This window comes from Pristiophorus japonicus, chromosome 14 (genome assembly GCF_044704955.1).
Source record: "Pristiophorus japonicus isolate sPriJap1 chromosome 14, sPriJap1.hap1, whole genome shotgun sequence".
Classification (NCBI taxonomy): domain Eukaryota; kingdom Metazoa; phylum Chordata; class Chondrichthyes; family Pristiophoridae; genus Pristiophorus; species Pristiophorus japonicus.
In genome coordinates, this window is record NC_091990.1 from 156,687,703 (window position 1) to 156,712,260 (window position 24,558).

The following is a 24,558-nucleotide window of genomic DNA, read 5'->3' on the forward strand; positions in this document are numbered from 1 at the left end:
CCACAGATATTAGGCTAACTGGTCTATAATTTCCTGCTTTTTGTCTGCCTCCTTTTTTTGAATAGGGGCGTTACATTTGCAGTTTTCCAATCTGCTGGGACCTCCCCAGAATCCAGGGAATTTGGGTAAATTACAACCAATGCATCCACAATCCCTGCCGCTACTTCTCTTAAGACCCTAGGATGCAAGCCATCCGGTCCAGGGGATTTATCTGCCTTTAGTCCCATTATCTTACTGAGTACCACGTCCTTAGTGATTGTGATTGTGTTAAGTTCCTCCCCCCCTATAGCCCCTTGACTATCCACTGTTGGGATATTGTTAGTGTCCTCTACCATATGACAGCAACACTAATTTGCTTTAACTAACTGGTCTCGTTAGTCAATTTTTGAATGGAATAATTATAGATGAAAACACTAGCATTTAGTATGAATGGAAACTTTAATTTGAAAAATTAAAAGTACATACCATTTACAGGTTAACAATATTCTTACGGTGCTTTAGAATAAGAAACTAAATACATTTCTTTACATAATCTATTGGTCATTTGGCAAGATAGATAGTATAAAAACAGACTTGCACAAACATACATGAATATGTGCACCTGTTTAACTATCATATTTGAAATTTTATGTTGGCTTCTTCAGCATGGTCAAGGCTGCTCAAAGAATGCTATATTCATAAAGATCCCTTTAAATGTACAAAAGCCATTATAAAGGTTATTAAAAAGTATAAATTGTGCAATACCATATGTATCAAGTAAAGTCCCACTTTATCCCATTTACATAGATGTCGTTCTCGGTTTACCTCCACATTGTCCATTTCTAACAATGTTATACCGGAATGGGTGTGCTTTTAATTGGCATCCGACTTCCACAAATCTGAACAAAAAAAGGAAAACAGAAAATGCAGGAAACAGACAGAACTTATAAAGAGAAGATAGCTTAACTTTTCAGATGTAGAACCTCAAAAGCATTCATCTGCCTTTTCTCACTTTCGATGCCAATTGATTCATGTATTTCCAACAATTTCTGATTTGATTTCTAGAGATCTAACTTTTGTACTGTTTTCCCCCCACCCCATTTTACAGAATTAGGCTAACTGACAACTCACAGTGCGAGAGAGAGAGAAATCTGATGGAATCATGCATATCACTCAGTAGAGAGACCATGACCATGGTAAATGCAAGTGGTGAGGCAGCACTTCTACGGTGGAGTCAAGATAAATCACTTGAGCTTAGTGATTTTAATCAATATCCTAAAGCCACATGGTGGAATCAGTCCATTACATGTATTTCTTGGCCAGGACATAATTATCACTCAATAATAGTAATGGTAAACCTTCAAAATAGCTAATGCTCAGCACGGTTAACACTAGAGCATTCTTCCAGTCTATATCCACTACTAGAAACAAAAAAACACATAATTTCCATGAACTCTCCAGAAAGATTGTTAAAAAAAGCACATGGGAGTGATTGCAAGGATAGAAATCTCAAGTGACAGTCAGAAGCTTGTAAATTGATTCACTATTACTTTCAGCATAGGGTGTTAACTGAACTTTGACTGACTTATAAATCACTGATAATGCTGGGGATACGTTATCTCGTATTATGTAGGCATTATTCAGTAATTTACAGCAATTCATTATTTTGTTTAAGTTGGGATGCAACTATTACTGCGGAGAGAGAGAGAATGAACAAATGGTCTTGCATTTCTACAGAACCTATGGCTTATAACCCTTCCTTGAAGCAACAACTGTTGTGAAAAGTCAGTAATCAGAATTGTGGAGTAATGCAAAATGATATAATAGCAGTCAAGAACATCAGATGTGATTTAAGAGCATCACAAGAAGATTGCATTTTTCTGTAGATTACATACAGGAACATGTTACAAAGAGAAACAGTGCACAGATGATGAATTACACAAGATCCACTTCTTTGAACCTTGAGAAATATTACTGCTGGAAAATGTATCAATCTGTACAATATATTACAGAAGTACCTACAAATCTGCTGAAAATCTACAGGTAATCTGTTAGGGAAGACTATTGAGGGATATGGAACAAAGATGGGTATATGGTGTGAGTTACAGATCAGCCATGATCTAATTGAATGGTGAAACAGGCTTGAGGGGCTGAATGACCTCCTTCTGTTCCTTGGTGCAGAATATTTGCAGTTTGCTATTTCAGTTCTCTACCAATTTTTGTTAATGGCACAAATTATTCACAAAGGTTCAGAAAACAGGAATTATCATCTTTAAAGTAAAGGAATTCATTTGCACAATTTCCAAGCTTCTATAAAAACTCAGCCATGCTCAAAATGGCATTTAGAGCATCCCATGCAGACGAAATAAGTGAAACAGTGCAAATTAGCGGTCTTGTCTCTGCAAGAGGTCATTGATACCAGTCCTAGATTTCAGATTCTTTTCCTCAGTGCTGACAGCAAGCCTCAGCTCAATTATTAAAACGCTAAACATATTTGTCTTGGGATATGGGGGAAAGGGAAGGGAAGAAACAATCAATTTGCCTCATCTGCTGAAGGCTATGACTTGAATTCTGTCTCCTCTCCTCTACTTCTCTCTTCCCCCTCCACAAAAGGTATTTCGCATTCACATGAACAAAAATTTCAGCTCCATATCTATCACTGTGATAAGACTCCCGAATAGCTCAAAAATAATTCCTTCTATCAAGATATATTAAAAACAAACAATGGGGAACTGGGTGACACAGCGGGTTAAACACTGACCGTGCACTTTTGGGACCGACTATATATCCAGACTAGACAGATTGATAAGGTGAAAGTGATTGGTGCCTGCCTGCTGTAAAAGTTGTATGCAAAAGTTGTATGCACGTATTGGCCCCTTCAACAACAGGTTGCTCGATAGCGAGCTCAGGGGAAAGCATGAGCAATATTCCTGGCCGTCATCCAACGGCACTGAACCAATTATACCTTCATCATCCCAATCGAGATCCAGTAACTCAGCACAAGTCAGAGATTGGACCTGCATTTAGCGACTGCCTGGATAACCATTCTAAGTCATCTGAGAATGCAGAACTAAAAGTGATAGTAAATACTGGTGTTCGTCACTTTTATCAGCGATTTAAAAAACATGATTCTTGCAGTAGGTTAGAACTTTGAACAGCCAGAAAAAGTTACACCCAATCCAGTGTAAGTATTTCACAGCAATTATTTGACATAATTACATAAAAGACCACAAAATAGTGCAAAGCTATACAATTCAGGTGTAAGCTGCAAAAATGTTGCAATCCTATTCTGTACAATTACTATTAAGTTAAATTTTAGGCTAGCAATGTAAAAAGGGGTGTGGTACACACACATTTATAATATTTTGTCAAAAGCTGTGCTAACATTAGTAAAAGAATATTGAAGAATTGGTATCCCTTTTCCTTTAAATGAAATGCTAAACAGTTTAAAACACAGCTAGGAAACATTGCATCTCATTTGATTCAATTTTATCTCCTTTATAATCCTACGTATACACAAGGAAACACAGATACGTAGTACCTCTTAATTTTTAATTCAATAAATATAACTCATGGCTTCAGAATTATGGAAATATCACAATTGTCATTTTCATATCCAGCAGAAAAAAAAAACGATGGGAATTTTTCTCGCCCACTTGTAAGGAGGGAAAAATCTCAAATTTGGCACTCAGATGTCACACAGATTGCCATTCAGGTGTCATTCAGTTTTGATCTGCTGAATGCCACACCCAGGCTCCTTGGCTGCATATTTCACATGGGCCAGATTAGGCCGGGGATTAACCCGAGTAAACAGATATGTAAAAGCCTACTGCAAAGTTAACTGTCATTTTGATACAAGTCATTTACCTGCACCATTGACAATTTTTGTAGCGTACAAGTGACACGGGACTATTCAATCCAAATGGGAGTTCTAAACTTGTTCCCTTTCATAGACTCCCCCAAAACAGATTCCATAGGATTAAAACTTGAAAGATCGAAGGGCAACAGGATTCCCCATTTTGAAGAGTAGTCAGTGCAAAACTCTGCATTGTCAATGTGGGATAAATACTATAGAAATGAAGGGTAAATGCACACATAAAAGCAAAACTCAAAAGCTTCAGATGGTCATAATCGCAGGTGGCTGCAACAGAGGTGTCCGTTCTCCACATGCTGGATTTCTCCTGCTTTTCCATTGGATGTACGGGCAAGGTGGAAAATATGATCTATTTCGCACCAAACGAAACTGCAGTGCTATACCGATAACAAACAAAAATGCCCATATAGATGTCAGAACGTAATCTGGAGAAGAATTAAAAAATTGCCATCAGTTTAACAAAAATCAGTGGGTTTTATAATATGGACAAAATGATAAGTGCCAATATCGAGTTAGTGTACTTGCTTATGCTGAACTTAATTAAAAATAACATTACCATATCCTATTCTAGTTCTGTAATCACTGCAGTTAACTGTCTTTATTAAACAGTGCAGATTACCAACAGTCCCAGAATTTAAACTACTAGAAATCACTGACACCAATTCTTCATTTATGAAAGTAAGCGGGATTTGACAGATAGAACCGTGCTTCAGTAACAGTGATCTCATTCCCAATTCCCAGTTAACGAGCTAACAAACAGAACTGCACTCATGTCCTTCAATCTCAGGAGAAAGATTTTACTGAACTGAAACACCTACCTGTACGTTGGAAAGGAGCATCGCTGTACACCTTTGCAAAATCTGGGTGTACTGCTCTCTTGATGACATTTAGAATGATGTAAGTCAGGCTGGTGTAGACATATACTCCAACTGCAGTAATTACAGCATAAGAGCCAACCAGTGCACACGTGATGATGTTCAGCTATTAAAACAAAATACACAAACACACACACTATTAGAAGCAGTACATTTAACACTTATTCTACAAAATCCAGCCTTGCTTCCCTTTAAAATTTCTGAAATCAATGATTACTTACTACATATGAAGGGCCGGGGGGGAGGAGGGGGGGTGGGGGAGAAGACTCCAACTAGATTTCAGACAAGGAAAAAATCTCATTATGTGCTGTTTGGTGATTGCACGTATTAGATCCACTGAAACTCAAACCAACCACAACATCAGTACCCAGTACCTCACAACAGTGGCAAAAAGAAAAATGCAAGAGGAATTACTTGCATTTATAAAACATCTTTGACATCCTCAAAGCACTTCGCAGGCAATGTTGAAACGTGGTCACTGTTTTGTAGGCAACGTGACTGCTATCTTTGAGCCTGTTGTGTGCAAATTAGCTATGAGATAAATGACCATTTAATGGCCCAGAAGTTTCTGGAACGGGGCATTTCGCGCCGTGCCCTGTCAGATAGATTTTTCCCCTCACCCTTCAGCTCAAAAGGTTTTTGCAGACCAAATGATCTAGCAACTTGTAGCAATTCAAGGGCAGTCTCTTTCTCGCCACAAGTTGCTGGCCGATTTACACATTAATAACGGCTAGTGCCATTAAATTTGTCATTACTTTGGCAGCAAACTTTGGGCCAATCTGTTTTTGACTGATGTTGGCCATGAGACCTGCAGAACTCCTCCGTTCTTGCTATGGGATGTTTTACATCTTCCCGAACAGGCAGACGGGGCTCACTTTAATGTCTCATCAGAATGACAGGCTTGATAGGGCACTATAAAAATATATGCCTTTCCATTTCAGTGTACATACTGGAGAAAGGGGCAGAATTATATTTAATATTGCCGATCCTCACAAAATGGCAGAAGATAGATCCATGTTAGGCTGGGTGAGGAGGAATAAGAGAAAAAAATTTTTTTTCCCTAAAATCAGTACTAGAATATATTGTCATGCTGCTTACTTTTCAAAGCAGTTTTTGCACTACTGTTGCAGAAAATTTACTCTGACCTGGGAAACACAAAATATTAAATACGGTACTTACTGTCCTTGCAAATGGAATCAGAACCGTAGGCACCACCAGCGTCACACAGGCAAACACAATCCAGAAATTGAAGTCATTGCGGAATAAAGTAAAATTTGCTGTTTCGGAAGAACATGCAAATGTAATTAGACATCAAGGACAAATTCAACATTGCACTAACATTTGGTGCAAATAAATGACACCATTTTGTCACCACTTGCCCAGCGAGAAAGCTTTTTTGGCCATATTCCCAAATGAGCTAAGTTACACAAAAAACCCCAGAAAATGCTGTAAACACAGATGGTGTCTGACCTGCAGTATAAAGAGAAATGACTGCTTTTGAATTGATGCAGGGCAACCACCCAAAATACAACGGCCCGGATTTTGGGATAGGAATAATGGAGAGGCTATCGGCGCTCACTGTTAGAGTAATTCGAACTTCCAGAGTCCGCACATGCAGTTAAAGGCAGAAATCCAGAAGCTGGCGTCCGATTATTCCTGCTCCTCCACAAGCTTCCTCACCAACAGATTCAGCATTCAAATACATGAAGTGGGTCACCAGTTACCCGCTAAACATGCCAGAAAAAAAAAAATCAGGTTTGGTGTATTCCTGTGTACGTGAATTTTTAATGCCAGGTTAAGTCTTAATTACTGCCAAACACTCTCTCTGGCACTGAAAATTTAATTTTACAAGTGTGGAGTCTCATTCCTTCAGAATTAAATTGTTGGTGATTTAAAGAAAATAAAAATTACAACTCTTTAAAAAAAAAAAATTATTTTGGTCTCTTTGATCTTTCTCTCTCTTACTCCCATCTTTCGTTCCCTCTCAACTTCACTTTCTGTACATGATTTTACATTGAATTAAATATTCTAATTGATACATCCTAGTTTAGACTGTGTCTCAGTGAGTAGTCTTCATTCTGCTGAATGCAGTTACTTGTTCGCACATGCCACAGATCTCCTTTAGAGGGCGCCACGCTGAAAGGATCTCAATACTGCAAGCTGCTGATCAAAAGTCTAAGAAATGTCTGTGGGCAGCTATAAGCATAATGAAGAGTGAGCGGATTCCCTTTGCCACTGACCGCAAAATCTGAGTCCATAACTTGTCTTTTCTTTTTGCAAATGCTGTATGACTAATGCAGATTTCCAGCACTCACTGTTTTTATTTCTCATTTCCAGCAATTGTAGTTTTAACTATTTATTGACCCATAATTTGCAGCCCCTATGGGCACGTACGAGGTCCGTACTCACCCGTAAGGGCCACGCAAGTTCCAGGTTTTCACCTGTACAATAAGGCAAGAATTCCCGACAGATCCAATGCATCCCCAGGAAGAGAGCCTCCGCAGGCGGAGAGATGGGCCATTTGCCCAACAAATGCCCGCGATATTCTTACACCTGGTAAGGCCTGCTTTTACCAGCGCAAGAGTTTTTTTTTAAATTAGACTTTTTTTTGATAATTTATACATTAAAAAACCTGTACAAGGCGGCAAATTTATTTTTAGCCCTTTAAAACATTTAAATTTATTTTTCAAAAAATTTAATTTTTGTTTTAAATATTTAATTAAGTGGCATTTTAATTGTAAATATGTAATGGTTTTTATTTATTTGAAATATAGATGTATTTTTGGGGTATTCCCATTCATGCTTATGGGGAATCACTTCTTTTGGGCCAGCCCACGTGATCCCAGGGGGAACTCACGATCCGCATGCCTCAGATATGTGGGCCTCTACCCACGGGTACCCGGAGAGCTCCAGAACTGCAAATCTCCATGCCTTCCAGACCACCAGGTACACGGGCATTTTACTTGCAGATCGGAGGCATTTCCCCGTGGAAAGACTCAGACTACAAAGTTGACTTGCACTTTGTATTCAATTTTCATCCAGTGCAGACAATCTGGCGACATAACTCCATTGTCCAGAAGGCAAATACCTCATTTAGAAGCCACAGTACTGCTACTTTCCATAGAAATAGGAAAAATCCCTGTTTCTCATGCATATGCATTAGTGACGTGATGGTACCACTTTCTCTTCAATTTAAAAAATATATAAATTTTAGTAATTGGTACATTTTATCCATTTCGCCTCCTGTATTGAGATTTACAAATTAATTAAATAGAATGAGATATTGGTAATTTGGACTAATCCAAAACAGTTACTCTGTTCCAATTGGTTTAAAGCAGTCACAATTTGCATAGTGAATCACACTCTCCATAACTAGGCAGCTAAAATGGTAAATAAACTTGTAAAATCTAAACATCTAACCACAGTATTTGTACATTATAGTCAATGGGGTGTATAAAATCCACTGTGGACTGGTGATGCGTAGAACATGAAGCTGATGGGCCACCAGAATTCACTTCCACCTTTGTAGGTCCCCATTCATAGTCAGCACCATTCTCATTTTATTCTACTTCCCTCCCCCCTCTGCCCCACCAGTCCGAGATGCGAACTGTGGAGTGCACATTAATATAAAAAGGATCCCACTGAGGACTTTCAAAACTAGCAGTACAGGAAGGTAGAACTTTTCACCAAAAAAAAGTGTTAAAGCACCTTACATGAACCAGAAGCCAGTCATGGTCATGAGGGAACTTTAAAAAAAAAATCAATCCCCAAGTAGAAACTGGCAGAACCAAGATGGCAACAAATCACTACAGGCCCACAAAAGCCCTTTGAAACCAGCCAAATCTCCTGGTCTTAAATCCTCTTAGCCAAGAGCAGGCACAGTAAAGCAGCAGAACCACAGCTAACTGGATGGGGGAGGTGGGAAGGGTGGGGGAAAAAGAAAGACACATACTTGGGCAATACACAAGTATTGAGTCAGTTGAGTGCTTTGTTCCTCTCGTGGATGAAAAGGGATACAATTATTTCTATCATACAGGTAAAATGCCTGAAATCCAGAGTTCTTAAAACCGTAATTGTCTGAAAACCGGACATTGGGCAGATGACAGGAGTCAGTGTTCGGAATCCGGAAAGCTGTTCGAAAATCAGATATTTTTATTTTTTTTTAAATGGTGCATGGAAGGCAAAGAGACGTCCGGAATCTGAAAATTGAACATTTTTTTTTAAATAAACGGCACAAATATAGGGTATGTAGACCTGCTCCTGAGCCTTTCGGAATGCCCCACGACTCCGACCCACGTGAGACCCGAGCCGACGCCCACCTGACCCACGTATTCCTCTCGGACTTCTCCGAAATCCGGAAATACCCGGAGACTTGACCCAGGGGTTTCCGGGACGTCGGATTTCATCTTCGAAATCTGGAAAAACCTGAATGGCCTCGGTTCTGAGGTTTTCGGTTTTGGGATGTTCTAACTGTACTAACAAAGTTAATTGATTTCCTCCTTTGACTTACCAAGTGGAGTAAAGAAAATCATTGCTGCCACCAAAAATCCCAGCACCAATCCCACAAACGCTACACAGGGTACAGGAATACCAAACCTCCATCTCACCAGGGTCACTACCTTACCACCGAGCAGTCCGACTGCTATGGAAATGGCAAACCGGCCTGCAAAAAAAAAATATATAGCAAATCTTAAGGATATCATATATTTTCATAAAACTGGCAAAATAGAAAGCTCTTTAGAGGTGCACAATGAGTCTTTAGGACAACATATTGGTGCATTACCAACAGATATCAAAACAGTGCATATGTTTTGTATAATGCTCTCATGTCCCCAAAATCGCTTTCAAAACAATTGGACTAGTTCTGATAAGATTCTTAATGCTGTTCTCTATGAAGTTTCCAACCTAGTCAACCAATCCACCAAAGTTAAATTCAGGTAATTAAGTTGGGACATAAAGGTCACAGCTAGCTACTACTGCATGTGCTTTAGCCATATCTGTAGTGGGAGTTATTCTAACCTGCTCATTGTGAGGAACCAACCTCTTCGGTGGGTAGGCCCAGCAAGCACTGAACTGGGGCCCCTGGAAGTGCAAGGCTAATCATGTTCCTCGTGGTTTCCCAGGCTGCTGTCCAGAATGGCTGAACACAGGGGCATGACCAGAATGCATTTTATTTAATGTATGTCGGTTTAATTTTTCCACCTCCAAAACATGGCCCCTGCCTCAGCTCATCTGCTGATGAAACACTCATCCATGCCTGTGTTACCTTTAGGCTTGACTACTCCAACACACTCCTGGTCGGCCTCCCACATTCTACCCTTCGTAAACTTGGTCATCCAAAACTCTGCTGCCCATGTCCTAACTCGCACCAAGTACCATTCAGCCATCACCCCTGTTCTCGCTGAACCTACCTTGGTTCCCAGTTAAGCAACACCTCAATTTTAAAATTCCCATCCTGATTTTCAAACCTCACCACTCCCTATCTTTGTAATCTCCTCCAGCTCCACTGCCCTCAGAGATATCGGCGCTCCTCTAACTCTGGCCTCTTGAGCATCCCCGATTTTAATCGCTCCACCATTTTCAGCCGTGCCTTCAGCTGCCAAGGCACTAAGCTGTGGAATTCCCTCACTAAACCTCTCCGCCATTCTTTCCCCCTTAAAGATGCTCCTTAAAACCTACACCTTGACCAAGCTTTTGATCACCTGCCCCAATATCTCCTTATGTGGCTCAGTGTCAAATTTTGTTTGGCAATGCTCCTGTGAAGCGCTTTGGGACATTTTACTACATTAAAAGTGCTACATAAATACAAGTTGTTGTTGTTAATTGAAAAAAAATGGCGCCGGTAGTCCTTGCGCAATGACACAGGACAAATCCCCGTGGTGGTGTTTGCTTCAAAGTCGGAGGTGCTCATATTATGCAGACTTGGATGGATATGTACATTCTGCAGTATGGTTATGGAAGCATGAAGATTTACTCATGGAAAGGGTGGGGTGGATGGACGGAGGGGGCTCATTTTCTTTCTTGTTAACTGTATTGTAAAAAGCTTTCCATTAGCAACTAAGGAGTGGCACAAATTTGTAACACAATGCAATGGAAACCCTGCCAGGAAAATATCCATTCACAAAATAAAACATGCGCATGGCACCCCATTTAAAATATATTCACCATCATCAGCTTCAGTTCACTGACATTTTTATTACACTTTTCAAAGCATATTTAGCATTTCCTTGCCCAATCAGATCAAATTTGTTGCAATTCCCCCGCAAGTGTGCAGTGCAATTTAAATTTCAGTTGAGAGAAGCATTGAGATTGTGAGTGCTCACCTTGAAGATAGCAAAGAAGAAAAATTACATAACATTGAAGAGGCACAAGTATTGTCAAGTGTTTGCTTCGACAAATTGGAAACTAAGGAATATTCTGTAATTGGGTTTCTTATTCCTCACTTACTGATGAAGTCGAGTGCAAAGAATCGTGTTACCATCACAAAGCATAGGAATCCGAAGATCAAGAATCCAAAGAAGAGAAATTCTACAGAGAGTTGAAAAAAAAAGTTAGTCTGGTTTAGAAATCCAATCTGGCAGAAGAGATATCAATTTATTATCCGTTGAAGATAACCATAATATCAAAGCATTGTAATGAGGTGGTGCAATGTGCACAATACTAAACGCAGTACGCAATATCATCAGAGCTAGGTAATATGAGTTCCTGAACATGTACTCAACTGACTCCACTTAATAGCAGGTGCATTAAAAGCAATACAAGAGAAATGCTGGAAATACACAGCAGCTGTCATTGAGCAGGCCAGCATTTTGGATGGGGACCTTTAGTTTTGCAACCTAAAGCATGGATTTTTCTTCATTTCAGCTGCTTACAGACCAATGCGCATTTCCAGTGTTTGTCTTTTATTTCGGATTCTCAGCAGCTGCAGTTTTACTTTATATCTCAACTAACAGAATCCAACAGAAAATTGATCCAGATACAAATTGCTTTCCTTTTACACTGGTGGCACTAAATTTCTGCAGAGATTCTGAGCAGACTAACTTGCTTATTAACAAAAACTGTTCTTATTCTTATGCATCTTTAAAAAATTGAGGGGGAGAGGGGTGTTTGGATATGCATAACCTATTACTACTTGCTCTGGGAATATAATTTTTTTTAGACCGAGGGAAACATTTCCTGAAACCAACTCCACAATTTACAATCTACAGGATTTTCATGTAGGGAGGGGGGAGAGGAAGGAGGGAGACTAGAGGAAGAAGGCAGCAGAAGAGAGGATCTTCATGCTATAAACAATATCCCAATATGAAAACAATATTTTAAGACAATATTATTCAACATTTTACCTGCTTCAAAGATTCTATGCCCAACCAAGCAGAGTGATAAGCCATAGACGCCAATTATTGTGCAGAGAACCTGTATGCAGATGAAAGTTCTATCTGTAAAATGGAAAAAAAAAAATTCATTTGTTTTGGATAATGAAAAGAAAAGTTTTCAGTGATGCTACTTATCAGATTTTTTTTTTTTAAAGTTACATTTTCTTCAAAAGAAAGGTGTTGCTATGGGAACCCGCATGGGTCCTAGCTCTGCCTACCTTTTCGTGGGATATGTGGAACATTCTTTGTTCCAGTCCTACTCGGGTCCCCTCCCTCACCTCTTTTTCCGGTACATTGATGACTATCGGTGCAGTTTCCTGCTCTTGCCCTGAACTAGAAAATTTCATTCACTTTGCATCCAATTTTCCACCCTTCCCTCACCTTCACATGGTCCATCTCCGACTCTTCCCTTCCTAGACTTCTCTGCGTCCATTTCTGGGGACATTCACTACAAGCCCACTGATTCCCACAGCGAATTGGATGACACTTCCTCCCACCCCGCATCCTGCAAGAACTCCATTCCATTCCCCCAGTTTCTCCGTCGCAACTGCTCTGATGACGCCACCTTCTACACTAGTGCCTCTGATGTATCTTCCGGTTTCCTCAACCGAGGATTCCCCTCCGCCGTGGTTAAAATGGCTCTCGACCATGTCCGTTCTATTTCCCACACATCTGCTCTCACCCCTTCCCCTCCCTCTCAGAACCAAAACGGTTCCCCTTGTCCTCACCTTTCACCCCACCAATCACATCTTCCCCTCCCCCATCTCCCTCCGCGACAACCTGGTCCATTCCAGTCACCCCCAGCACCCCCTCCCCTTCCCATGCAAGTGTAGGAGATGCAACACCTGCCCTTTTATCTCCTCCCTTCCCACTGTCCAGGGCCCCAAATACTCCTTCCAGGTGAAACAGCAATTTACTTGTACTTCTTTCAATTAGGTTACTATATTCGCTGCTCACGATGTGGTCTCCTCCACACTGGGGAGACCAAATGCAGATTGGGTGACCGCTTTGCGGAACATCTTCATTCAGTCCGTAAGCATGACAACGAGCTTCCGGTCGCCTGTCACTTTAATTCTCCGCTCCACTCCCACTCTCATATCTCTGTCCTCAAACTCCTGTACTGTTCCAATGAAGCTCAAGGAACAGCACCTCATCTTTCTTTTAGGCACTTTACAGCCTTCTGGACTTAAGAGTTCAACAATTTCAGACTTCAACCACTGCCCACAATTTGCTCGGATGTATTTTTTCTCTCTTTGTTCCCCATGGCAGCTGGTCATTATTCCACCATTCACACCCTATCTAAACTAATCCTTTTCTAACTTCGGCTATTACCATCTCAAGTCAGCCCATCATCCCTTTTGTCTTTCTAATCTCTCCTGTCTTCCACCCGATCACAGACCTTCCCTTTTGTTCTTTCTTCCTCTCCCCCTTTCAGTGCTCCTTAAGAATGTTCATTTTGAACATTCGCCAGCTCTGACGAAGGGTCATCGACCTGAAAAGTTAGCGCTGCTTTTCTCCACAGATGCAGCCTGACCCGCTGAGATTTCCTGCTTTTTCTGTTTTTATTTCAGATTCCAGCATCCGCAGTATTTTGCTTTTGTACCAGATTTTTGTCAGATTCTGGTGAAATCTCAACAACCTGTGTTTCGCCTTGTAGAGGTGACCACATTTCAATTACAACTTTTCCAGAAACTGATTAGGTTCAATAACCCCCAAAAAAGTCAGCTGCATCAGAAAACCATATCTGGACTTGGATGTTAAACATAAAGCTTGATGATAAATTAGAACATTACAAAATGAAGAACTTTAACATGGTCTTGGATTGTATGTGAAAGAGCTGGAATCTTAATATCAAAAGGCACAATGTGTAATTCTACTTTATATTAGAATTAAAAGAAAAAAACACCTTTGATAAATAATTCATTAATATTGCATTACAAACAAGCACTTTAGTGAAACAAACTCAGTGCCCAACTCTTCACCGTGCATCACAATTTAACATTTACTAGAATATTAAATATGCATGTTTTCCAGGTTTACTATTTCAATTGTAATCTGCTTGTAAAGTTTTTTTTTTAATTAAATGCGGAAGAAAAATTTGATCAGGAAATTTTACTTCCTGTATTTTAAAAAACACTTTCTGCGGATAGCTGCCTACAAGGTGGTCATGTATTAGTTGGGACGCCTGATCTGAGCTGGTCAATTTGTACTGAAATTCAAAATCTTGGGTGAAGAGGGGTGAGGGGGGGGGGGGTGGAATTGAAATCCATCTCTGATCTGGCCGTTTTAAAAAAATGTACTAAAGGTTATAGGTGACGCAGAGCAACAAGAGCATCTTCTGACCAAGTTGCCTTTAACATTTTCAAAAAAAAAATTATACAATTGCCTGAATCGTGCAGGTATCGAAATTAAAACTATTCTTTAATTCCTCTCATTTCCTCAGGTCACACATCTGCTGAGCTGGGTGATCAAGCAACCAACTTCTCCCCAGCTGTCCACCAATCCAGACTCTCACCTATTCTCCTTTTCATCTGCGAGTCTGGACACAACTCAAATATATTTTATAAAATTTCATATACCTGGGAGTTATATTTTCCTTACTTGATTCCTTACATGCGTATCCTTCCGAGGACAAACTGCAGGCGTATGTGGACACAGGGGCATAAGACGCAGAGGTCTTCAAATGAGGGTCCCTGACAACAACATTGTATATCACTCCAGTGCCAACGTACGAGTTTCCATAGACTATACTCTTCTCATGTGAACTTATTGACGTGATCTATGGTTGTAAGAGAACGTACATTTAGTCTTCAAGTATACCAATTAACTAAACTAAAATACAGTAAGACATTCGTGGATCTTGACCCGAATGTAAATGTTAGTTCTTTTACTCCTATTCAGGATGGTAGGATGCTGCCAACAGCAGGTAGCGGTAAGTATCACAAGAAGCAGTGCCCACCAAAGTTACATTGGGTTCAAATTTCCCCAAAGTCCGCCAGTGCCCGATTCCCACCCAAAAAACCACTAAGGCTGGGAAGATTATCGTCGGCAAAAACTTGCGGAAATTTTTTTTTTAAATCCGCCCAACGAAAAATATGGGCCGTGCACCCCCAGTCTGGGTGGAAAAGTGCAATTTTGGCTAGATTGGATGGTGCCTAAAGAAAATGGGCGATAAATTTTAAAAATCTATAAAAATTTACCCTGAAGCCGTGGGTTGGGCCTAACACAAGAAAAATAAAATTAATTTTGCAAAACACCTAGCTTAAAAAAAAATCAAAAAAACATTCCCAACACACTTAAATTAAATCCCCAACAGATTTTGAAAATAAATAGTACAAAACCAATCACTTACCTTTGTCTTGCAGACCTACATACCTACCGTCCAGCTCTATTGATCCTCGTGGGCCGTTTAAAAATGTTTTTTTTCCATAGTTACCTATGGGTCCCCGCTCAGTGGACGGTGCACGCCGGCGGTCCGCTCCTCAGCGGGACTTCGAAACCGCCGGCGTACCTCAGGTAAGAAATTACCGCTCACCTCATTACCGCCCACAATGGCCAATATCGCCCAGAAACCAGGCGGTAAGCCATAGGAAATACCAGCCCATTAAATTTACAACATGGAAACAGGCCATTCGGCTCAACTGGTCTATGCTCCTTCCACCCTTCTGTTTCTGCAGTGATAGTCCAGTACTATAACCACTGGACTACTGTATTCTACACAACATAAACACAAAGGTCTGTCTGCAGTGTTTGCATGGCTTGTAATTTTCATCCAGTCGTGATCTGGTAGAGATCAAGCCAAATCCCCACATGTTACCACAGCATTGAGGTGTCATCCTGCTGCACTCTACTGGTGTTATAAGCATTGGAATTAAGAGTCTAGGCATACAGAAGCATTGTGGTTATGTTACTGGACTAATAATTCCGAGAACCAGAGTTCAAATTGATGGTGTTTAACCACACCTGTAAGAATAAAAGTGTTTATTAATGAGATTGATTCTGTGTATGTATAAATATTGAAGGAGAGATTATACGAAAGGACAGTTTTGAAAGACAAAATGGATGCTCTCAGGCTTCCAGCATGTTGTGTGTGTATATTGTCTTCTGGCTGAACAGAGCTTAAAGATGTGTATTGGAAAGCCATTGACCTAATCAAGGAATGCACCGGTCCTCCAGACAGACACGTGTGAAGAGAGCCAATAAGGAACTGCCCTGGAACCAAGATCCAATCCTGGGGCTTTGAGAAACAATGGCTTTGAGAGCTATAAGAACTCAAGCCAAAGACTTCGCTCTCTCTTATTTCCTGAGCACACCGCAAACCGTCTGCTCAACAGCCGAAACAGCAGGCCATGTGTTCAGCCAGCCAGCCAGCCAGCGGAAAGTTTCGTGGCATTCAGCGCATTTTATTGTGCCTGCAGAGATGAGGAATTAATGAGGCAGGAGGCCAAAATGATACAAGATTTAAAAGAATTGCAAGTAAAAGAGATTCAAAGAAAAGAAAGAGATTGAATGTATTAAAAACAAAAGCCGCCCTTCAACTTGTGATGCAGTTAAAAGATGGAAAAATACAGCATTTAAGACAAGAAATTGGTCAATTAAACCACAGTATTAGGCAATTAGAAAGAGGGGCCAAACAGGCAGCTTCATTGCTACAACAACAAAACCTCTCAAATTTAAATGCCACAGCAGCCATTGTTGAAGCAAATGAAAACAAATTAGAGTTAAAAAAATATAAATGGGAAAACTTGAGGCTCCAGCAAGAGATAGAAGATGCTAATGGGGAAAAATTAAGGAAAGTAATTAAGAAGCCACATAGGGAGGCAGATCACTTCCAGTGCCAACTAGAAATAGCGAGGCTAAAAAGTAAAAGTAAGTTAGGGGAGCAGTCAGTATAATCCCCAGGAGAGTGCCGTAGGATGGGATACCTTGGAGACACAAGAGCCAATCGTAGCCGTAGTAACCACTTCTTCATGACATAATACACACGGTCATATCACCAGTAAACATACCAACACACGGCCCATATCTGGTGCTGGGGCCCATAATGATGTATAGCCACGAGTTGGGGCCCATTAATGATGGGGAAGACTCATTGGAAGTTAACAGGAGATGGACAAATTTCAGGAGGGGTCACCCAGAGTTGGAAAAGAGACTTAACACGAGTTCTCCTCTTAGCCTATTGCACTTCCCTAAAAGATAATCTGCCAGACGCAGTCCTCCAGCCTGCCTCAGCGGCCGATGCACTCATGGCTGAGATCCTAAACCATTTAGAGATCTGAAACTTGAACTTAGTGGCTCTGCTTAATCAGACCAAGCAGTGCCCAGAAGAGACCCCGAGAGCCTTCAGTAATCGCCTGTACGATATCTATCAACATACTCAGAACCAGGCACCCGCAAATGCTACAGCAGGAAAGAACCAGGAACAATTTAAATCGATGTTCCTGACCCAACTCCATTCTTTAGTTAAAACCACCCTGGACATAGCCATGAGGCCCAACAATCAGTGGACCGATAGGAGAGCAGTGCTCAAACAGCCTGGGAGATGGTAAAAGACCAGTTAAAAGTGAAGTCACCACACACTGCAAATAAATCAGGGTCAACGGTGGAGGGATCTCAAAACTACCCCTTTAAGGGACAATGCTTTAATTGTAAGGAGGTAGGCCACCTAGCAAAAGACTGCAGCAGACCCAGACCAGCACAGAACCATGATGCAACGCATAGATACCTCCCGAGGGACGAATCCAAGCCCTCTGGGACAGATCAACGATTGGACCAGTTGATAACGCTCATACAAACCCAAATTGCCACGGGGAGGATATAAAATCATTTACCGGTGCACTCATTAGAGAGACCCATTCCAGGATCGACCCTGTGACAGGGTTCGGCCCCCAGAGATTGGTCTGAAGTGGGGTTCCGACGGTAGCGGGAGACCAGTAGTCCTTGTTGTCTTAAAAAGGGGGCAGGCAGCAGATTATGCTCATCGATACTGGCTCAGCCGTTACCATCATCCACACCCCATACCCTGAATGCCTTGCAGCGGCGGGCAAAGGTTGTATGACTCTTAAAGGGTTTGACGGTGATACAGCCACCGCATATACAGGGAAGGCCACTGAACTTCAGTTAGGAGACCTCACCTGTAAGGTCCCAGCGCCGATGTTGATGACCACCCCCGACGGAAGGGGAATTGTAGGGGCTGATGTATTGGATCAGTATGGCGCGGTGATAGATTATAATCAGGACTGTGTTTGGATGGGATTGAGAGATAAAGCAGGAGTGATAGAAATTTCAGATGCTCACTCAGTTATTGCTATTAAAAAGCCCTCTGAGTATGACCCTCCGGGGAGCGAAAATGAAGCCGTGGGAAAACGAATTCAGGAACACCTAGTGGTGTTTGCCACATGCAAGCATGACTGTGGAAAAATGGCAGGTGAGGAATCGATTGAGGGATCCCCCCCCCCACTCATTCACTAAACAGTACCCCATTCCAAGGGACAGTCACCCTTATATCTGAGACACCATAAAATCCCTAGTCGAGCAGGGTGTTCTTAGGACAGGCACTTTCACGACCAATTTACCCAAATGGTCGGTTAAAAAGCCCGATAGCAGCTGGCACTAACTATTGATTACAGAAAGTTAAATTCTGTAACACCAGCCTGCTCACCGGTAGTAAGAAAAACTCCTACCATATTATCTCAAATTCCTGCTGTATTTCTCGACCCTCGACATCGCCAATGGATTCTGGAGCATTCCTGTTAAGAGGGAAGACCAGTACAAATTTGCGTTCACATTTGAAGAGCAGAGCTACACCTGGACATGCCTGCCTCACTGGTTCCACAACGTCCCCTCGATATTCCATAAAAGAATGGCTGCAATTTTAAAAGACTTTTCCCACCCTACCTGCTTGCTGCAGTACATAGACGACCTACTGCTGGCAGCCGACAGCATGGAGGAACATCTGTCCCTTTTGCATGAACTTTTGACATTGTTGGCTCAGGCGGGACTAAAGGTGAATCCCCGTAAGGCTCAATTGGTAAAAGAATGGGTCACCTTTCTAGGACTGTCCATTTCTCCAGAGGGATCATGCCCCGACTCTCAAGGTGAAGATAATACAGCGACTGCCATTAACTACTTCCAAAACAGCCCTACGATCATTCTTGGGTTAGGTGAGGTACCCAGGCTTTGCAGAGTGTGCAAAGCCCCTGTTTGATTTAGAAGAACTGCAGGGTGATGACATACACCCGGCATAGACTGACACCCACACCCAGTCCATGGCTAAAATTAAAAACTGCAGTGATACGGGCCGCATGTTTGATCCCACGCAGCCCTTCCATTTGGAGGTCGGGGCCACAGAGCAAAGCCTCACTGCAGTTCTGTGCCAAATGCGAGCTGATCGATTACAGCCCATTGCATATGCGTCTCGAATTCCTGAAGGGGGCAGAAGACATATACCGCATGCGAGCGCCACCTACTGGCCGTCTTCTGGTTAGTACATCACTTTACCTTTATTACTGGGTTAGACGACAATCCTGCACAGCGGGCATACATCTCTGAAACTACTGATGAAACCTGGAGATTCACTAGTTTCCTCGCAGCATCTCAGCAAATGGACATTGGAATTTACGGAAAGAGACAGTGATACCATCTCCAAACCCACCACATTGCTGCCACAATTTCTGATCTATGAGCCGGACCTATAAGAATGTCCTTTACCCCTGATTAACTTTGAGACCCATCCTATGCAGAAAGAGCCCATACAGGGTGCCCCAGATGTCTATATCGATGGGTACTCAATACACATTGAAGGAGCCCCTCACACCAGGTATGCTGTGGTATTGCCAGAACGAACCATCCAACGAAGATGCAACAGACAGTCTTCACAATATGCAGAAATCGCCGCACTTTTAATTGCCGTGAAGGAAACCTCAGATAGACCCGCGAATATTTGGTCCGATAGTTCCTATGCAATAAACACCATGCTCTCCTTGCCCTTATACTACAAAAATAACTATTGTACAATAGACGGTAAGGCCCTGGTCACACCTGCTCTGGTCAGATCTTAAACCGCGATCCCAGCCCTGCTTCTTGGAAAGGTAGCAGCCCATAGAAAAGGGGGTCCACATAGTGAGGGAAATTCCAGAGAAGACAGAGCAGCCAAGGACACGGAGATTGATGGGGAGATAGAGAATATAGTGATTTTGTTAGCAAGGCCTCCCCAACAGATCACCTAGATTTAAAATCCCTGCAGTAGCAATACTGGTAATATGCTGTTATAAGCACCTGGCACGAGGAAGGCAGACCCCTTCCTCAACCACCAGCCTGGGCTCCTAATACCACTGCTAGCCACTGCCCCTGACTCAGATGAGCAATTGCTGATGTTCAAAAGAAAGCCAAATGTCTGCCCGGTGGTGTGTGTTCCACCAGAGGTGGGTCAGGAACTGCTCTCCCTCTTTCACTCCCATCCACAGCAGGTCACTATTCAGCTCTGGTAACCTTCTATAAAGGTAACATCCACAGCTTGGTGGCCTTCCATGAGGGAAACAATCAACCAATATGTGGCACGATGCCTACCGTACCTGCAACACAATCCTCCCGCATGCACAAACCGAGCCTTGCTTCAAAGCGCACCCCACCTCAAAGGCCATGGACTCACCTCCAGATAGACTTCATTGGGCCACTTCCACAGGCGCAAGGCAATTTTCAGCATGCCCTAGTGGTGATGGATCAATTCACTAAATAGATTGAAGCATTCCCCTGCTGCTCCAACACTGCAATCACAGCAGCCAAAACACTATTGAGTCATGTGTTTTGTAGGTGGGGAGTACCAGTACAAGTGGATAGTGATCAAGGTTCACACTTTACCGGTAAAATTTTTACCCACCTGCAGGAAATGTTGGGGATAAAACACAAATTACATATTGCTCACCACCCCCAGTCATCCGGAGGGGTCGAAAGGGGGAACAGGACCCTCAAGTTAAAGTTTTAAAAAAATTGTGCACGGACCACTCCATTCAATGGGCGAACATGCTGCCAATGTGCTTAATGGCAATGAGGTCCACACCTCAGAACAACAGGGGTCTCCCCATATCAGGCCATGAGGGGGAGGCTCAAGAGAACACCAGGCCAGCTAACACTAACAGGAATGAGCCCATGACAACAAAAACATGTAGTTCCAAGTGGCTGGAACAAGTGGTAGATCACACCGATCAGATCAATCGATTTGTGGCCACCAAATTGGGGAAGTCAAGAAGACAAATTAAAAGATACTTTGACAAGAAAGTGCGTCCCTTTGAATACGAGGTAGGAGACTCAGTAATGATTCCAAATTATGGGAAAAAGCAGCTGTCTTTGAGCCCAGGTGGTGGGGAGCACATAAGATTATAGACCGATTGAACCCTGCAGTTTATTTGATTCAGTTACTGGGGAAGAAGGGTGTTAAGTACAAGAAGTGGTTTCACATTAATCAATCAAAAACTGCCAAAGAGTATATACTGCACTGATCTTGTTTCCCACAGACCATGTTACGGATCCTCACGATTGTCAGGACGACACTGGTCACGACCGAAGCCGAGTGAAGATAGAAACATAGAAACATAGAAAATAGGTGCAGGAGCAGACCATTCAGCCCTTCTAGCCTGCACCGCCATTCAATGAGTTCATGGCTGAACATGAAACTTCAGTACCCCCTTCCTGCTTTCTCGCCATACCCCTTGATCCCCCGAGTAGTAAGGACTTCATCTAATTCCCTTTTGAATATATTTAGTGAATTGGCCTCAACTACTTTCTGTGGTAGAGAATTCCACAGGTTCACCACTCTCTGGGTGAAGAAGTTTCTCCTCATCTCAGTCCTAAATGGCTTACCCCTTATCCTTAGACTGTGACCCCTGGTTCTGGACTTTCCCAACATTGGGAACATTCTTCCTGCATCCAACCTGTCCAAACCCGTCAGAATTTTAAACGTTTCTATGAGGTCCAGTCTCACTCTTCTGAACTCCAATGAATACAAGCCCAGTTGATCCAGTCTTTCTTGATAGGTCAGTCCCACCATCCAGGGAATCAGTCTGGTGAATCTTCGCTGCACTCCCTCAATAGCAAGAACGTCCTTCCTCAAGTTAGGAGACCAAAACTGTACACAATACTCCAGGTGTGGCCTCACCAAGGCCCTATACAACTGTAGCAACACCTCCCTGCCCCTGTACTCAAATCCCCTCGCTATGAAGGCCAACATGCCATTTGCTTTCTTAACCGCCTGCTGTACCTGCATGCCAACCTTCAATGACTGATGTACCATGACACCCAGGTCTCACTGCACCTTCCCCCTTCCTAATCTGTCACCATTCAGATAATAGTCTGTCTCTCTGTTTTTACCACCAAAGTGGATAACCTCACATTTATCCACATTATACTTCATCTGCCACGCATTTGCCCACTCACCTAACCTATCCAAGTCACTCTGCAGCCTCATAGCATCCTCCTCGCAGCTCACACTGCCACCCAACTTAGTGTCATCCGCAAATTTGGAGATACTACATTTAATCCCCTCGTCTAAATCATTAATGTACAATGTAAACAGCTGGGGCCCCAGCACAGAACCTTGCGGTACCCCACTAGTCACTGCCTGCCATTCTGAAAAGTACCCATTTACTCCTACTCTTTGCTTCCTGTCTGACAACCAGTTCTCAATCCACTACCCCCAATCCCATGTGCTTTAACTTTGCACATTAATCTCCTGTGTGGGACCTTGTCGAAAGCCTTCTGAAAGTCCAAATATACCATATCAACTGGTTCTCCTTTGTCCACTTTACTGGAAACATCCTCAAAAAATTCCAGAAGATTTGTCAAGCATGATCTCCCTTTCACAAATCCATGCTGACTTGGACCTATCATGTCACCATTTTCCAAATGCGCTGCTATGACATCCTTAATAATTGATTCCATCATTTTACCCACTACTGAGGTCAGGCTGACCGATCTATAATTCCCTGCTTTCTCTCTCCCTCCTTTTTTTAAAAAGTGGGGTTACATTGGCTACCCTCCACTCGATAGGAACTGATCCAGAGTCAATGGAATGTTGGAAAATGACTGTCAATGCATCCGCTATTTCCAAGGCCACCTCCTTAAGTACTCTGGGATGCAGTCCATCAGGCCCTGGGGATTTATCGGCCTTCAATCCCATCAATTTCCCCAACACAATTTCCCGACTAATAAAAATTTCCCTCAGTTCCTCCTCCTTACTAGACCCTCTGACCCCTTTTATATCCGGAAGGTTGTTTGTGTCCTCCTTAGTGAATACTGAACCAAAGTACTTGTTCAATTGGTCTGCCATTTCTTTGTTCCCCGTTATGACTTCCCCTGATTCTGACTGCAGGGGACCTATGTTTGTCTTTACTAACATTTTTCTCTTTACATACCTATAGAAACTTTTGCAATCCGCCTTAATGTTCCCTGCAAGCTTCTTCTCGTACTCCATTTTCCCTGCCCTAATCAAACCCTTTGTCCTCCTCTGCTGAGTTCAAAATTTCTCCCAGTCCCCAGGTTCGCTGCTATTTCTGGCCAATTTGTATGCCACTTCCTTGGCTTTAATACTATCCCTGATTTCCCTAGATAGCCACGGTTGAGCCACCTTCCCTTTTTTATTTTTACGCCAGACAGGAATGTACAATTGTTGTAATTCATCCATGCGGTCTCTCAATGTCTGCCATTGCCCATCCACAGTCAACCCCTTAAGTATCATTCGCCAATCTATCCTAGCCAATTCACGCCTCATACCTTCAAAGTTACCCTTCTTTAAGTTCTGGACCATGGTCTCTGAATTAACTGTTTCATTCTCCATCCTAATGCAGGATTCCACCATATTATGGTCACTCTTCCCCAAGGGGCCTCGCACAATGAGAAGTGGGAGCTGCAGCATGGCTCACGAACAGCATCAATCATCAATGTGCTTTGAGAAGCAATAGTGCACTGAAGATACGGGAAGGGGAGAGTCTCCACTAGAGATGTTATTGTACTATAGTAAATCCCCCAAGTGTGGCCTACACCTTTGTGTCAAAAGGCTACTCCGACTGAGACTCTGGGGGCCGGCATCCAACCGGCCAAAGGGACTCTGGGGGCCGGCGCTGACTTACATCTTAGGCGCTTAATCAACTTTTAAACTTTTTAAACAACCCGAGTTACTTTTTATACAATTTGGAAATACTTTTAAACATTTAAGAAACTTTTAAATAACCTTGGAAACTCGAAGAAACTTCGTAAAACATCCCCCAGTGGACAGCTGACCTTCCTAATGCCTGCCCCCCAATCAAGCCACGGGCCACCTACCATCAATGGCGCGACTCGGCGCCGAGCTTGCGGCCAACACCCCTCCGTAGCCAATCAGGCTCATACAGCAGTGCCTGGTCTCCAGTCGTCTTGGACCCTATTGCCACTGGACCATGACCTAGCTCCGTCAAGCCCGTGTGGT

At 42.5% G+C, this 24,558-nt stretch overlaps 1 protein-coding gene across 2 annotated transcripts in view; it reads right to left on the bottom strand.

The window, feature by feature from the left end:
• Window positions 1-470: 470 nt before the first annotated feature.
• The window catches only part of LOC139280160 (transmembrane 7 superfamily member 3-like), a 59,622-nt gene continuing 35,534 nt past the window's right edge, over window positions 471-24,558 (bottom strand). For both annotated transcript variants that reach the window (XM_070899706.1, XM_070899707.1), the window contains exons 6-12: window positions 14,703-14,880; window positions 12,072-12,164; window positions 11,176-11,256; window positions 9,239-9,391; window positions 5,908-6,005; window positions 4,672-4,834; window positions 471-4,278 (exon numbers count right to left, since the gene is read on the bottom strand). In XM_070899706.1, coding sequence (XP_070755807.1) covers window positions 4,097-4,278; window positions 4,672-4,834; window positions 5,908-6,005; window positions 9,239-9,391; window positions 11,176-11,256; window positions 12,072-12,164; window positions 14,703-14,880 — 948 coding nt within the window. In that variant the 3' untranslated portion in view covers window positions 471-4,096. The remainder of the gene's footprint in view (window positions 4,279-4,671; window positions 4,835-5,907; window positions 6,006-9,238; window positions 9,392-11,175; window positions 11,257-12,071; window positions 12,165-14,702; window positions 14,881-24,558) is intronic.